This window comes from Corticium candelabrum, chromosome 5 (genome assembly GCF_963422355.1).
Source record: "Corticium candelabrum chromosome 5, ooCorCand1.1, whole genome shotgun sequence".
In the NCBI taxonomy this organism is placed as follows: Eukaryota; Metazoa; Porifera; class Homoscleromorpha; order Homosclerophorida; family Plakinidae; genus Corticium; species Corticium candelabrum.
This window is the reverse complement of record NC_085089.1, coordinates 4,106,439-4,120,140: the sequence shown is the minus strand read 5'-3', so window position 1 is coordinate 4,120,140 and position 13,702 is coordinate 4,106,439. Positions and strand designations below refer to the sequence as shown.

The window sequence follows — 13,702 nt, the reverse complement described above, 5'->3', positions numbered from 1 at the left end:
AAAAGTGTACTCCCATAAACGGGTCCGCATAGTCGACATGTAATCTACTCCATGCCTTTTTTGGCCATTTTCATGCACACAGTAGTGCTAATGGAGGTGCTCTCGCTTGCTGCTGACATGTAAACACTTCCGAGCAGTTCCTTCTATTTCAGAATCAATCCCTGGCCACCAAACAATGGTGCTTGCTATCTCTTTCATTCTTCAACAGTGTGGGTTCCCATCATGCAGTTGTGTGAGCATTGCCTTGCCTCCCTTCCTTTCTCAGTCATAACAGGCGGACACCCCATAGAACACAGCCATCTTACAACAGAGATATCTCCCGCGGAGCTGTTGTTTGGAAGGAAACCAAAGGTCGTTCTAGATTTGTCACGGCCGAATCTGATGGGAAAAGTACTCAAGAAGCAAGAGGAACAAAAGCATTATCATGATCAAAGACACAGCAACAGGAACCTGCAAGTAGGACAGACAGTTTACCTCTGGAATTTTGCAACAGGACCACTTTGGCTTCCTGAAGTGATAGCACAAGTTCTTGGACCTTTGTCCTATTTGTGCACTCTAAGGGAAGGTCGAAGGGTTAAGCGACACATTGACCATCTAAGGGAGAGATATTCCGTCAGTCGCAGGAATAATGAAGACGAAGAGAGCGAACGCCAGGAGAGGACGACTTACCACAACAAGAGCTGACCTTTCCAGACTTACCAAGCCAAGAGGAAGAAGTGATACAGGACGATGGCGAAGTACCCAATGTGGACGAGCGCCTACGAACAGAAGTACCTCGAGCTGAAAAAACCACTGGACTCAGACGATCTAACAGAACAAGGAGACCACCACAGCGTTTAGACTTGTAATCTTGTTTGTGACTGTGCCTATGCAGCTGTAGGTTTATCTAGGGGGGGAAGGGATGTAGTGTATTTAATAGTGCTATATATGAACATACGGATAGACATACGGGTTAGCGCCAGAGCGGCAAATCGTGTACCTAGTCGTAGAGTTGAGTACGTGTCTGAGTACATATTATAACAGGGGCGTTGGAAGCAAATTAGAAGTGGTCGGGCCTAACGCGCGCTATTAGGCAGAAATAGTGCGCGCTAGCTGCAACTTCAAAATCAGCTTGACACGTTTGAACGTTTCTTCATCATATTTTACTATTTTTGTTATTTATTAATCTTTGATTTCTATTTTAAAGCATCTTTCCGCTTACAATAGCTCTGTAATTGTACAATATAAATACTAAACAGGTATACGTTTACGCAGATAGCGCACATAGATATGCTACCATAGATCATCAGTGTACTTGCCAAACATCCTAAGTCTGTGTTCAGATCCCTCTACAAATTCGTTATGAATTTGCTTCAGGTTGAGGAAATCAACTGACTCTTTATGCACATGTAAGAGCATTACGTAATTCAGCCTCTCCTGTAGCATGGTCGTCCTCAAGTAGTTATTTACACGACGCAGCGCACTGAAAGATCTTTCAGACGTGGCATTCGTTGCAGGCATGACTAAAATTAGCTGCAAGAGTCGACAGACTTGTGACATGAGCAATTTCTTCTCAGGGCTTAAAGGGGAAGTCCAACAAAAATGAACTTAACTTGTATGAGTAGATCTTACGAAGACAAATCGATCGGTATAAGTTACTCCGTTATCTTCGCTTTTGTATACGAGAACGAGCGATGTTTCTGTGATGTGCAGCGCCCACGCGCCTGCTTACTGGTCGATTAAGCTCCGCCCACTGCAAACGAATCAATGCGTTTACGGATGACTGCTACGGATAAATCGAGAATGACGAATGTGAATGCGAAGATATTATGAAGATCTGCCTTCTTGCCGTCAGCGGTTCCTCTCTAAAGTAAAATGGTGTCGGTAGAGCTGTTTTCCCACCAGACTTTGAAGCAAAATTCCTCACTACCACGGCTTACCTAGAGAACGCGCTTGTGCTTGAATATTTGTCTATCCTTGTTCTTTTAATATCCGAAGAGAAACGTTCAGCGCGCCGTCTGGCGTGTGCTACAGAGAACGTTCCTATTTTCACATCCGGTCTGCTCAATTTCTTTTGCCGCTGATTGGTACAAAGTTACAATCCCGGATGTAGAAATGGAATCATCTTCTGTAGCTCACGCCAGACGGCGCGCTGTACGTTTCTCTTCGGATATTAAAAGAACAAGGATAGACAAATACTCAAGCACAAGCGCGTTCTCTAGGTAAGCCGTGGTATTGAGGAATTCTGCTTCAAAGTCTGGCGGGGAAACAACTCTACCGACGCCATTTTACGTTAGAGAGGAACCACTGACGGCAAGAAGGCAGATCTTTATAGTATCTTCGCATTCACATTCGTCATTCTCGATTTATCCGTAGCAGTCATCCGTAAACGCATTGATTCGTTTGCAGTGGGCGGAGCTTAATCGACCAGGAAGCGCGGAGTAGGCGCGTGGGCGTTGCAGATCACAGAAACATCGCTCGTTCTCGTTTACAAAAGCGAAGATAACGGAGTAACTTATACCGATCGATTTGTCTTCGTAAGATCTACTCATACAAGTTAAGTTCATTTTTGTTGGACTTCCCCTTTAAGGACACAAAATTTTGTCTGACGTCATAAACAGTAACTTTCGTGGTGTCCGCGTCTTTACAGAAGTTGGTAGCAAACGTTTCACGCTGTACTTTCAATTAGCTTATGTCAAAATCGTCTTTGCAAAAGTCACACATTAATTCAAGTTGTCCTTCCAGCGTTGCTTTCTTGCGATGTCGGGTTTCCCAGTCATGATGGTAATCTTCTTGTAGTGAAATTGCTGTAAGAAGAAGTGATTCTAAAGACGAATACCTTGCATAATCTCGTTGGTCAAATCTTGTTTCAATGCAATTAATTAAAAAATAAAAAACATTTTGAGAAAATGATGGCTATGTAGGGATGGGTATGTACTTAATCATGCTCATCTCCTACATCACAATCCAGTACTGTGAGTGTCACACACGACTGCTGTGTTTTAATTAATTTAGGTAAAAAGATAGTGATGTAGGAGATAAGCATGATTAAGTACATACCCATCCCTACATACCCATCATTTTCTCAAAATGTTTTTTTTACTTTTTAGGTAAAAAGATTGTGATGTAGAAGATGGGCGTATAAATGACATAAGTACATACCCATCCCTACATACCCATCATTTTCTCAAAATGTTTTTAGACTTGTGTAGTTTGAAATGGAAATGACAGTCCTAGTAAACGTGTGCAGTTCGGCCGGGATTTCAATCTTTGATTGCATCTCTAAACAACTCCCACGTTACGCTCAGCATACACGGAAGTACGTAGCAGCTGACGGATGTACGTAATAACACTGATTGCATCTATAAACAACTCCCATTACCTAGGGTTCCACGAAAGAGATACACGCTTACATGCACAGAGAGTCAGACAGGACGCAGTGCCGTTGAACATAGTCGTACATGTTCAACTACACGCAACTGTAAGCAGCATGTAGCAGCAGGTGGAAGTGGCAGCTAGGCTTCCAAACGGTACATAGTCACGTGTACACACGTGACCGGAACAACATGGCGTTGTGGGAAGCACTACTGTCTGTTTCCCATAAGTGTGAACTTTGAAAAACACCAATATCTCCGCTGTTTGTTGGACTTTCGCGATGATCTTGGTATTGTTAGAAACCGCTAGGTCTGGCATTTCTGTTTATCAAATTATCCAAGCCCTTCCTACAAATGAAACGAAAAAGTAATACTTATGCATATCAAAGACAAACGGGTGGAGCAATGGTTATTATCCAATTATCTTGTAAGAGCAACAGATCAACAACTGGAACCATTTAAGATAATTGCTGTAACATGGTCCAACTGGAGCAGCTCCTAGTGCTCTAATGAGCACATCTGGTGTGACCTCTACTTCATTACTCACTTCCGAGTTCACACTTACGGGGAATAGACAGTACATGGAATTGCATGGCAGCAGTTGATTGATTACAAGGTGACTTTGCACATTTCTAGCTGTTGGGTCAGTGCAATTCATCGGACAAGAGCGAATCGTTTGGTGTGACTCTCGTCGTTGTAGCTGCTTCCAGTGAGGCGCTAGCCTGGCTGACAAAAGTGAAATGTGAAAGAATAAATCAGGTTTTTTACTTGCCGATAGCTGGCTTCTGAGGCGCTTAGTGTCAGCGGTGATAGTCTGGCTACCATTAGAAACGTTTGAAGTTGAGCGCTACGTGGGTCCGAAATCTCTGTAATGAGTTCTGAGAAATCCGGTTTGGATGCGTTTGGATACTTTTGCATGGGCCGCTATTTTAGATTCTTCGCATCCCTACATAGGGAGTGCTACAACACTCCTTGATTACATCAACGGCCTCCTTGTATATTTGCAAGTAGTAAGACTTGACATCACCGTGAAAAATGGTTCTGCGGCACCTTCCTCCAACCTCCGAGGGCGTTTTCTTTGGCGAGGTAATTCAGGTTCTGGAATATTGAGATTTTCAGCCTTCTTGTTTACTTCAAACCAGAACAGATCATAGGCTTGTTCATTGCACAGCGTTTTCAACGTCCTTACAGTCATCTGTGCCAGTTGTTGACCTTCTGCTGCAGATATTTGATTATGTTGCAGTGTCTTGCTGAGGTTGTCATAGTGTCTCAACAATTTCTCCCCAAGAACAGCTCCGTAGAAAAACTGAAATGTCTTCATGTGTGCCTGCACACCATGTATTCTGGCCTTCATTGCGGCATCATGAACAATTTCTAAGGATTCCTGCCAGGTGCTAAGTAGAACCACGTAATTATCAATTATGCTGGCAAATGAATCAGCTCCTACAGCATCTTTTAGGACAAAGAACTCTTATCCCAGTCTTTGAGCAGCTTGGAAGATTTTCTTTCAATCTTTGGAATATTCCCTCCCAATGTGGAGAATACTTGATGAGTTTCGTTATCTCATGGATAACTCCTAGTGGGTTCTTCAACAACTTCACTTGCTTTATCATGTCACTAGCAGCAAGGCTGAGAGAATGGCCATAACAATGGGTAAAGAGTGCTCTAGGCTCTATTTTGCGTATTCGTTCAGCTACGCCGCTTTTAATGCCACTCATTGCACTTGCCCCATCATAGCATTGGCCTCACAATTTCTTGAAAGTCAAGTTCATTCTTGTAAAAACATCACTGACTACTGCTGTAAGAGTCTCAGCATCAGTACATGGTACCTGATACATGCCTACAAACTCCTCATGAACTTCAAAGCATTCAGTAACCCTACGGATCATCAAAACCACCTGTTCTGTGTTAGATGCATCTCTAGTTTCATCTGCCATTACAGTCATGAACAAAGATTTATGAAACTCTGCAACAAGTTTCCTCAGCAGGTTCAATCCCATTACTTTGAGAATTTCGTTCTGAACGGTGGGGCTCATGTATGTATTATCCTTCCTCTCCAACCATGCAGCTAAATTATGATCAGCTTCAGCTTTCATCTTGAGTAACTGTGTCAGGTTGCCATCAGTGTCATCTCCGTGTCCTCTCAAAGCTAGGCCTTGCTTACTCAAATACTTGACCGATCGTAAAATGTGATAGAAAGCCTCTCTGTTTCTAGTCTTTGCTAAAGGATGCTGTTGTGATAGGTGCTCACCAATATCCTTAGTTGCAGCCGGAAGTGTCAGCATGACTTCAACAGCAGCCCGATGAGCAGCAGGCATTTCATGGTTCTTGAATGAAGTAGTGGCATTTTTCCAATTTTGCAAATCCTCATGTTACCTAGAAGCAACAAATATATCTAGAAATTTCGTTCTGTTTTCAATACGATATTCACTTTTCAACTATCAGTAATCAAGTTCAGATATAAATAATATACTAATTAATTTGAAAGAATTACAGTCAGACAAACCGTGCACTAAATAAATAATACATATACAGTACCACAGACTTTCTAGAATGCTTACAAAAGATCCGTCAGCAACAGCAGGAACAAAACGACGCGTACAGTCTCCCAGCAAGCAGGTGTGACAGTACACCGTGTCTTCAGCCTCGTTATAGTGAAGAAACCACCACCTAGCAAACCAGCTAGGTTGAAAACTACGGTTGGTCACTCCAAAGGATCTTTTTGGAAACTTGAACGTCGTTGGTTGATGGGGTTGCTCTGGTACAGCTACGTCCTTCACGGAAGAAGTGGGATCAGACATGGTTACACGCATGCGCACAGTAGGCCTCGATGCCCCAATGTACAGTGTTGATTTAATTAAACCATACAGTATTGTCAAATTGTTGTAAAGTTGTTGATTACATAGACTAAGGAGCAAACGATCATGTCTCCTAACAAAGCAGATAAACCATCTCAAAATATATTACTTATTTAATCGTCTATACCTAAACCGGAAGTAGTGCCAATCGTCGACTGTTGAAAGTCAATTTTTCAAAATCTGCTTGGGCTATAGCCTGACCTGCCCGACCCGCTCCTACGCCTACGAAGTCTCCTAGTACACCCGACCAATTAATGAATACCTTGCAAAAGATTCTCCATTGTGCATTGAAATATGGCTGAAGCCGCAGACACACCAAAAGGCAAATCGATTATACTGGAATAACGCTTTGTGGGTGCAAATCGATTATACTGGAATAACCCTTTGTGGGTGTTTATAGTGACAACGGGTTTAGACAGTAACGTTTGTTCATCCAAAGGGTTTTGACTGTTGTAATATCTCGTGGTTCGCTATTGAAAGATCTACTACCAGGATTAAACCCGGGATGACCAGTACCAGGATACTACACCCCTTCCCACTACCTTTAGCTACGTAACTACGCAACACAACAACTGTCAATTTACAGTCACAAGTCTAAACGGTTCGGCTCCTTCCGAATCCTTGTCGATCGCCTTGGTGCTACCGATTCCAGCGTTGACATTGGCTCAGGTGACAGTTCCCTTTCACTTGCAGTAGGTGGACTTGACATCGGTGACCGGATCACTGGCTCTTCTGGTGTAACTAGAGAATCCTGTAGTGTTAGGTCGAAAGGACCATCAGCAACCACAGGGTCTGGTGCCTTCTGAAAACTCCACCATCTCTGGTAGTCCTTCACCACAACTCAGTCCTTCCCTAACTAAAGGAGGTGTTACCTCTACCTCCCTCTTCCGCAACTGATCTTGGTGTCGGCGTACTCGACGTTCATCGACCAATTGACACTCATAAGACAGTGGACCCGTGACGGCTAATATCACCCCAGGTACCCAAATTGGGCCATTTGAATAGTTTCTGATAAATACTGTCTTGTACCTGAAATGGACGGTATGTAATATGCTCGTCATGGTAATTCTTCTGTTGTAACTGTGTTTGGACCACTTTCCTAGAAACATCCGGGAACAGCCTGTCTATGGAAGTTGTCAGCCTTCGCCCCATTAATAGTTGCGCTGGTGCCACTCCAGTGGTTGTATGCGGGTTGGTACGATAGTTGAGTAAAAGTTTGGCCAACTTGGTCTTTACAGACCCTGATGATTGCTTCCGCATGTCAGCTTTAAACGACTGTACTGCCCTCTCTGCAAGGCCATTAGAGGCGGGATGATAGGGTGCTGTCCAAACATGCCTATTACCACTGCCCTTCATAAATCCTTCGAACTCCTGTGACACAAAACAAGGTCCATTGTCAGACACTAATGTATCCGGCAACCCATGACTGGCGAAAGAGTCACGTAGTTTCTCTATTGTGATGGCTGATGTACAAGAATTGCTCGTGTAGTGAATATCCATCCATTTGGTGCGAGCATCCACAATGACAAAAAGTATACTCCCATAAACGGCCCTGCATAGTCGACATGCAATCTACTCCATGGTTTTTCTGGCCATTCCCATGTACACAGTGGAGCTAATGGCGGTGCTCTCGCTTGCTTCTGACATGTAAGACACTTCCGAACAGTTTCTTCTATTTCAGAATCAATTCCTGGCCACCAAACTATGGTTTATGCAATCCCTTTCATTCTTGAACAGTCTGGGTGCCCATCATGCAGTTGTGTGAGCACTGTCTGCCTTCCTTTTTCAGGCACTAACACGCGGGCACCCCACAGAACACAACCGTCTTGCACTGACAATTCATTTGCCCTAGACTTGTACGGCTTCATTGCATCTGCAAAATCACCTAGCAAGGTAGCGGGCCATCCTTGCAGCACGTATTTCAACACTCTCGCTAGTACAGGATCTTCACGTGTCCACCGCTTGATTTCGTCTGCGGATACAGGACTTTTGAGAGCTTCCAACTGATGCAAGAGACTAACAACTTCGGGTGGTGGCGACTCCTCTAAAACATCTGGCTGTCCTCTTAGTGGCAATCTGCTCAATCCATCAGCGTTACCATTCGTGATTGCCAGTTTATGCCTGAAAGTGTAATGGTGGCCAGATAACTTGAGGGCCCATCTTTGAATCCTTGCTGACGCCATTTCGGACACTCCAGTTCTTTCATTAAACAGGCTCAGAAGTGGTTTATGATCTGAGACTAATGTAAAATGTCTTCCATAGATGTATTCGTGAAAACGTGTAACTCCAAACACTACTGCCAAGCCTTCCCGTTCTATCTTGGCGTATTTTTGTTCTGCAGTCGTCAACGTCCTGGAAGCGAATGCTATGGGACGTTCACTGCCGTCATCTTGCTGGTGAGACAATACCGGCCCGATACCTACTGGTGATGCATCACAAGCTAGGATCAGAGGCTTTCGTGCATCGTAATGAATCAAAACTTTCTGAGAAATCAATACTCTTTTAGATTCCTTGAATGCCGTTTCCCGTTCTTTTCCCCAGTGCCACTTCACTCCCTTCTTCAGTAATTTGTATAGTGGTACCAATATACTTGAAATATTGTGAAGGAACTTGCTGTAATAGTTTGGTAACCCAAGAAAAGCCTTGAGTTCTTTCACAGATGTTGGTGCAGGAGCTTCCTGGATAGCTCTAACTTTGTCTTTATTCAGATGAGTGCCTTCTGCATCAATGGTGACTCCCAAATACTGCACTGATGGAACCATGAACTGGCATTTCACTCTCTTGAGTAGCAGCCCTGCCGTGGACAACCTCTGGAGGACTTCCTCTAACCGCTGTAAATGCTGATCCTGACACTTCCCAGTCACTAGAATATCATCAAGATATACTACCGCCTCCTCAGTACCTTGCAACAGATTCTCCATTGTGCGTTGAAGTATGGCTGAAGCCGCAGACACACCAAAAGGTAATCGATTATATTGAAATAACCCCTTGTGGGTGTTTATGGTGACAAAGGGTTTTGACTGCTCGTCCAGTGCCAGCTGTTGGTACGCTTGTGACATGTCGAGTTTGCTAAAAAAAACCTTTGCTCCACCCAATCGTGCAAAAAGGTCATTTATCCGTGGCAGGGGATAGCTATCAGGTTTTGCTACTTGATTGACTGTCATTTTATAATCCCCGCAAACTCTAATAAATCCATCTGCCTTCAAAATTGGGACTATTGGTGCTGCCCATTCAGAGTGCCGTACAGGTTCGACAATTTCTGTGTCCACCAGTTTGCAAAGAGCTTCTTCCACTTGTTCTGTGATTGCATGTGGTACATTTCTTACACGATAGAAACGGGGAGTTGCCTGAGTGTCTACGTAAATCTTAACTTTCACACCCTTCAGGAGGCCTAGTTCATCTCTAAATACCTCCTCATATTGCTCCAGGATACCATTCAGCTCCTCTCTATCTAGTTGCAAAACCTCGTAGGATGCCTGCCAGTTCATTGTCAGCTCACCCAGCCAGTCACCCCCACACAAACTAGGGCCACTCCCTTTTACGACTAGTAATGGTAGCTCTATCCCCTTTCTGGTCTGAGGGGTACTTGCGTTGACGATGATCCTCCCCAGCAAAGGAATTTTCTCTCCTGTATAGGTCTTCAGGACAATGGCTGTATTACGCAATGCAGGGCGCTGCTTTTTCCACAGCTGCCTATAAACAGCTTCACTGATCGGTGACACTGATGCACCAGTGTCAATTTCCATGTCAAGATTTTCCCTTCTATCATCACTGGAGTGACCCAAGGCTTCTGGTTTGACTCCAAAGAATTTACTATCTTCTCTTTACTCACTTTGTGAGTCATATAATGATGATACTGTTGTGACTGTTCATCATCCTCAGGTAACTCCCATTCCTGTTCCACTACCGCTGCTCGCTGTTCTTGCTTGCCACCCTTCCCTTTGGCCTTGCATGCTCTAAGTATGTGCCCCATCTTTTTGCACCCGTGACAAGTTGCTGACTTAAAACGGCGGCTTGATGGAACATGGCCCTTGCAGTCACATCGATAGCAGCTTGACAGAGTGGGCTTCTGGCTGTTTACATTTTGTACAACCACTGGTGGTGTCTCAGGCTTGACATCCCCATTTGCGCTAGCACTCAACTGTTCAGCATTCTTAGCTGCGAACTCCATCGCTTGAGCCACCTCGTACGCTTTCTGGAATTTCAGATCTCTCTCTGACAACAACCGTCTCTGAATCCTCTCATCTTGAACTCCCACAACCAGTCTATCTCGCAGCAAATCACTCAACGAATCTCCAAACTCACAATATTCGGCCAGCCTACGTAATTTCGCTACATAATTCGCCACTGACTCACCTGGCTGACGGCTTCTGCTGTTGAATTTGAAACGTTGCATTGTAGTAGAAGGCTTTGGATGGAAATGGACCTCCGACGTGGCACAGATGTCTGCAAACGGCTTTTCTCCTGGCTTGTCCGGATGTAACAAGCTTCTCAACAGTGTATACGTACGAGCTCCCACGCTACTCAAAAATGGCGCTCTTACTGGCGTCATCTTCTATCTCGTTAGCCACGAAGAATTGCTGCATCCGTTCGGCGTACTGCCGCCAGTTGTCTTTGGCTTCATCAAATTTTGCCAATCGCCCAAACGTCGCCATCCTCGTCGCCAGTGTAATATCTCGTGGTTCGCTATTGAAAGATCTACTACCAGGATTAAACCCCCGTATGATCAGCATCCGGATACCACAACTGCAACGTCTGTTCATTCAATGCCATGCCAGCTGTTGGTATGCTTGTGACATTTCGAGTTTGCTAAAAACCTTTGCTTCTCCCAATCGTGCAAGGAGGTCGTTTATCCATGGCAAGGAAATAGCTCTGATTGATTGTCATTTTATAATCCCCGCAGACTCTACATTTCTTGCGAAAAAATGGGGAGTTGCCTCGGCGTCTACCTGGATCTTGACTTCCACACCCTTATTATAATTAATTAAGGTCCCCCCAGTTCATCTCTAAATACCTCCTTATACTGCTCCAGGATGCCTTCCAGCTCCTCTCTATCCAGTCGCAAAACCTGGTGAGGTGCCTGCCAATTCATTTTCAGTCGACTCGGCCAGTCACGCCCACACAAACTAGGGCCACTTCCTTTTACAACTAAAGTCCGTTCCCGAATAGAAGAATACGTGGGGAAAAATCCGTATCTCCTGAAGCGGACGTTCTAGCGTGTTGATTCCAACATTTTTGGAAAGCTCACAAGGAATCAGTTAATAAATACTGTGATTGGTTCTTTATTGCGACAGAATTTGTAACAACCTGTAGGACACGCGCTTGGCCCTGCGCTGCTCCTTCATTTACACCAGGTGTCAGATAACTTCAAAGTCACCGCTATAACGCCCACTACTTGAAAGCTGACGCGGACGTACTTTGAATTATGGAATTGATAAGTAAAACAGCTGTAGCAGGCAAGCTTATGTAGTTAAAGCATTCACTGAATCTATGAACGTAAGTTCATAGCGAAACGTGTCTATACTGGAACCGTTTAAGTAATTAACTACGCCCATCTCAGCTCTTCAATTCTTTATCTATTAACCGCAGTTCCCACGTATTCTCCTATTCGGGAACGGACTTTAGTAAGTAATGGTATGTCACACGTAGCCCCACTTCCTTTCTGGCCCGAGGGTTTGTCGATTTCCATGTCCAGTTTTTGTACGCTTCGATTCATACTTTTGGAAGCTCTCGCCAATTCTTGTATCAAACAGGACTGTACCATTTCCCGCTCCAATCTAACAATGCCCGGATCATCCCCAAACGTCCGTTATAACCCGTCTGTGCAGTTTACAAGCCGGCTGTCCGATTTATAAGCCGGCTCAGCTGCCCGGTTCATAAACTGGTTCGGCAGTTCGCAATCCGGTTGGAACAAAATTAAGCTAATTGATTATCTCACAGTTTCACACGTGAAAGCTTGTTTATTCATTCAAAACTAACCATAAAATGTTATTTAAATACTGTAACTTCAACTCTGATATGGCTAATTATTTGAAAACATACTAGTAAGTTTAATTAATAATGTAATTAATAAGTCAGCTTGGAAAGCAGTGCTCTTCCAGAAGCTCCAGTCTTCTTCTGCAGTGTTCTTTAGCTAAGTCTAGGTCATGCTGGAAAACGTGAATGCCACACAATGAGGTAATAGTCAGTTCTTTCATTCCATCACCACTTAAATCGACATAATCTATACAATAGACAGGATACGAGAGCTCAAATTTATCCAAGAGACAATACTCCTTTAAATTCGCACTACCATCCTCACCAATAACTTTGTCACACTCTTGAAACTGATACACCAAAACCCTTTGTCCATAGGTACCAATTAAAAGTTCATTTTTGTTATCCCAATTTATATCAGCAGCAGTTACACTCAAAACACTGTCAAACTGATCAGAGAATGGAAGTGGCATTGGATGGTTAAGACCACATGCCATAACACTCCGGTATACAACAGCTAGTTCAATAGCACACCCTATGACAAGATGAAGTTCTTTCCACTTTCTCAACAATGCTTTACCAGGCTGATCTACTTGATCTTTATACAAATGTTCTGTAGTACCAGTAGCAAATGTGGTGTTTTCTAGAAATAGCTTCAATGACGTGATTGGTCCGTCCAATTGAGTAGATTGCCACTTTTGCAGTACTTGATTTGTTGTTGCTTCCACTTTTGTCAGGCACAAGAAACCATCCTGGCAGCCAAATGCTGTCACTCTGATTCCATCTAGCTCACAGATATCCAACCTCATTATGCAGGTGTTCAAATCACAATCACAGAGCTCAGGAAGAAATTCTGCTAAATTTTCTGCTTCTCGAAATACGTTTAGCTGATCTTCGGGATACAGTCGATATAAGTGAACTTTCTTGTCCCCTCCACTGAGAAGAAACACCATATCTCCTTTCAGTTTAGCATGAGTTAGATGATAAGGTAAGAAATCAAGCGAACATGGTTGAAAATCTTCAACTAACCGCGTCCAGTCAAAACACTCCTTTGGATCCGTGTGAGACCCGTAAACATTGAGGAACTGCATCCTGTCCATTCCGTCTTGCTTTATCAACGTTATTCCAACGAGTACTCCGTTCGGTGGTCTTACGAAAGCATCAATGGCTACTATTTCTGCATCTGTCGGTATATAAGAAAAGGGCAAGTCCGTGGCAATCGGCTGCTGAGCTTGATACTCAAAGCACGTGACTTTGCCCTGAAGAGAACCGACAAGCACCTTGTGATTACCGTCGCCCAGCTCAAAACTTGTGTAATTGTACACATTAGTCTGAGAAGGCAAAGAAACAAAATGCGACTCGTACAGCTGCACAGCCATGCAATCGTTTGAAAGCAGAGCCTGTACTTCCTCGCAATCCGGACCGGGATAGGTGTGTCATACGGGACGCGGCGAAAAGATTCTGGAGCCATCATAACAACACACGTCGAACTAAATTCATGATTCACGTGAGCGT

General features: G+C 43.9%; 1 protein-coding gene across 1 annotated transcript; it reads right to left on the bottom strand.

Annotated features, from left to right (window-relative positions):
• Window positions 1-12,165: 12,165 nt before the first annotated feature.
• Window positions 12,166-13,591, bottom strand: LOC134180149 (KICSTOR complex protein kaptin-like). The gene has a single exon (XM_062647240.1). The coding sequence runs from the start codon at window positions 13,564-13,566 to the stop codon at window positions 12,286-12,288; it is 1,281 nt and encodes a 426-aa protein (XP_062503224.1). The 5' UTR covers window positions 13,567-13,591; the 3' UTR covers window positions 12,166-12,285.
• Between the last annotated feature and the right edge of the window lie 111 nt (window positions 13,592-13,702).

Coding starts and splice junctions, on each gene's coding strand:
- LOC134180149 (XM_062647240.1), bottom strand. CDS start 13,566: ATGGCTGTGCAGCTGTACGAGTCGCATTTTGTTTCTTTGCCTTCTCAG.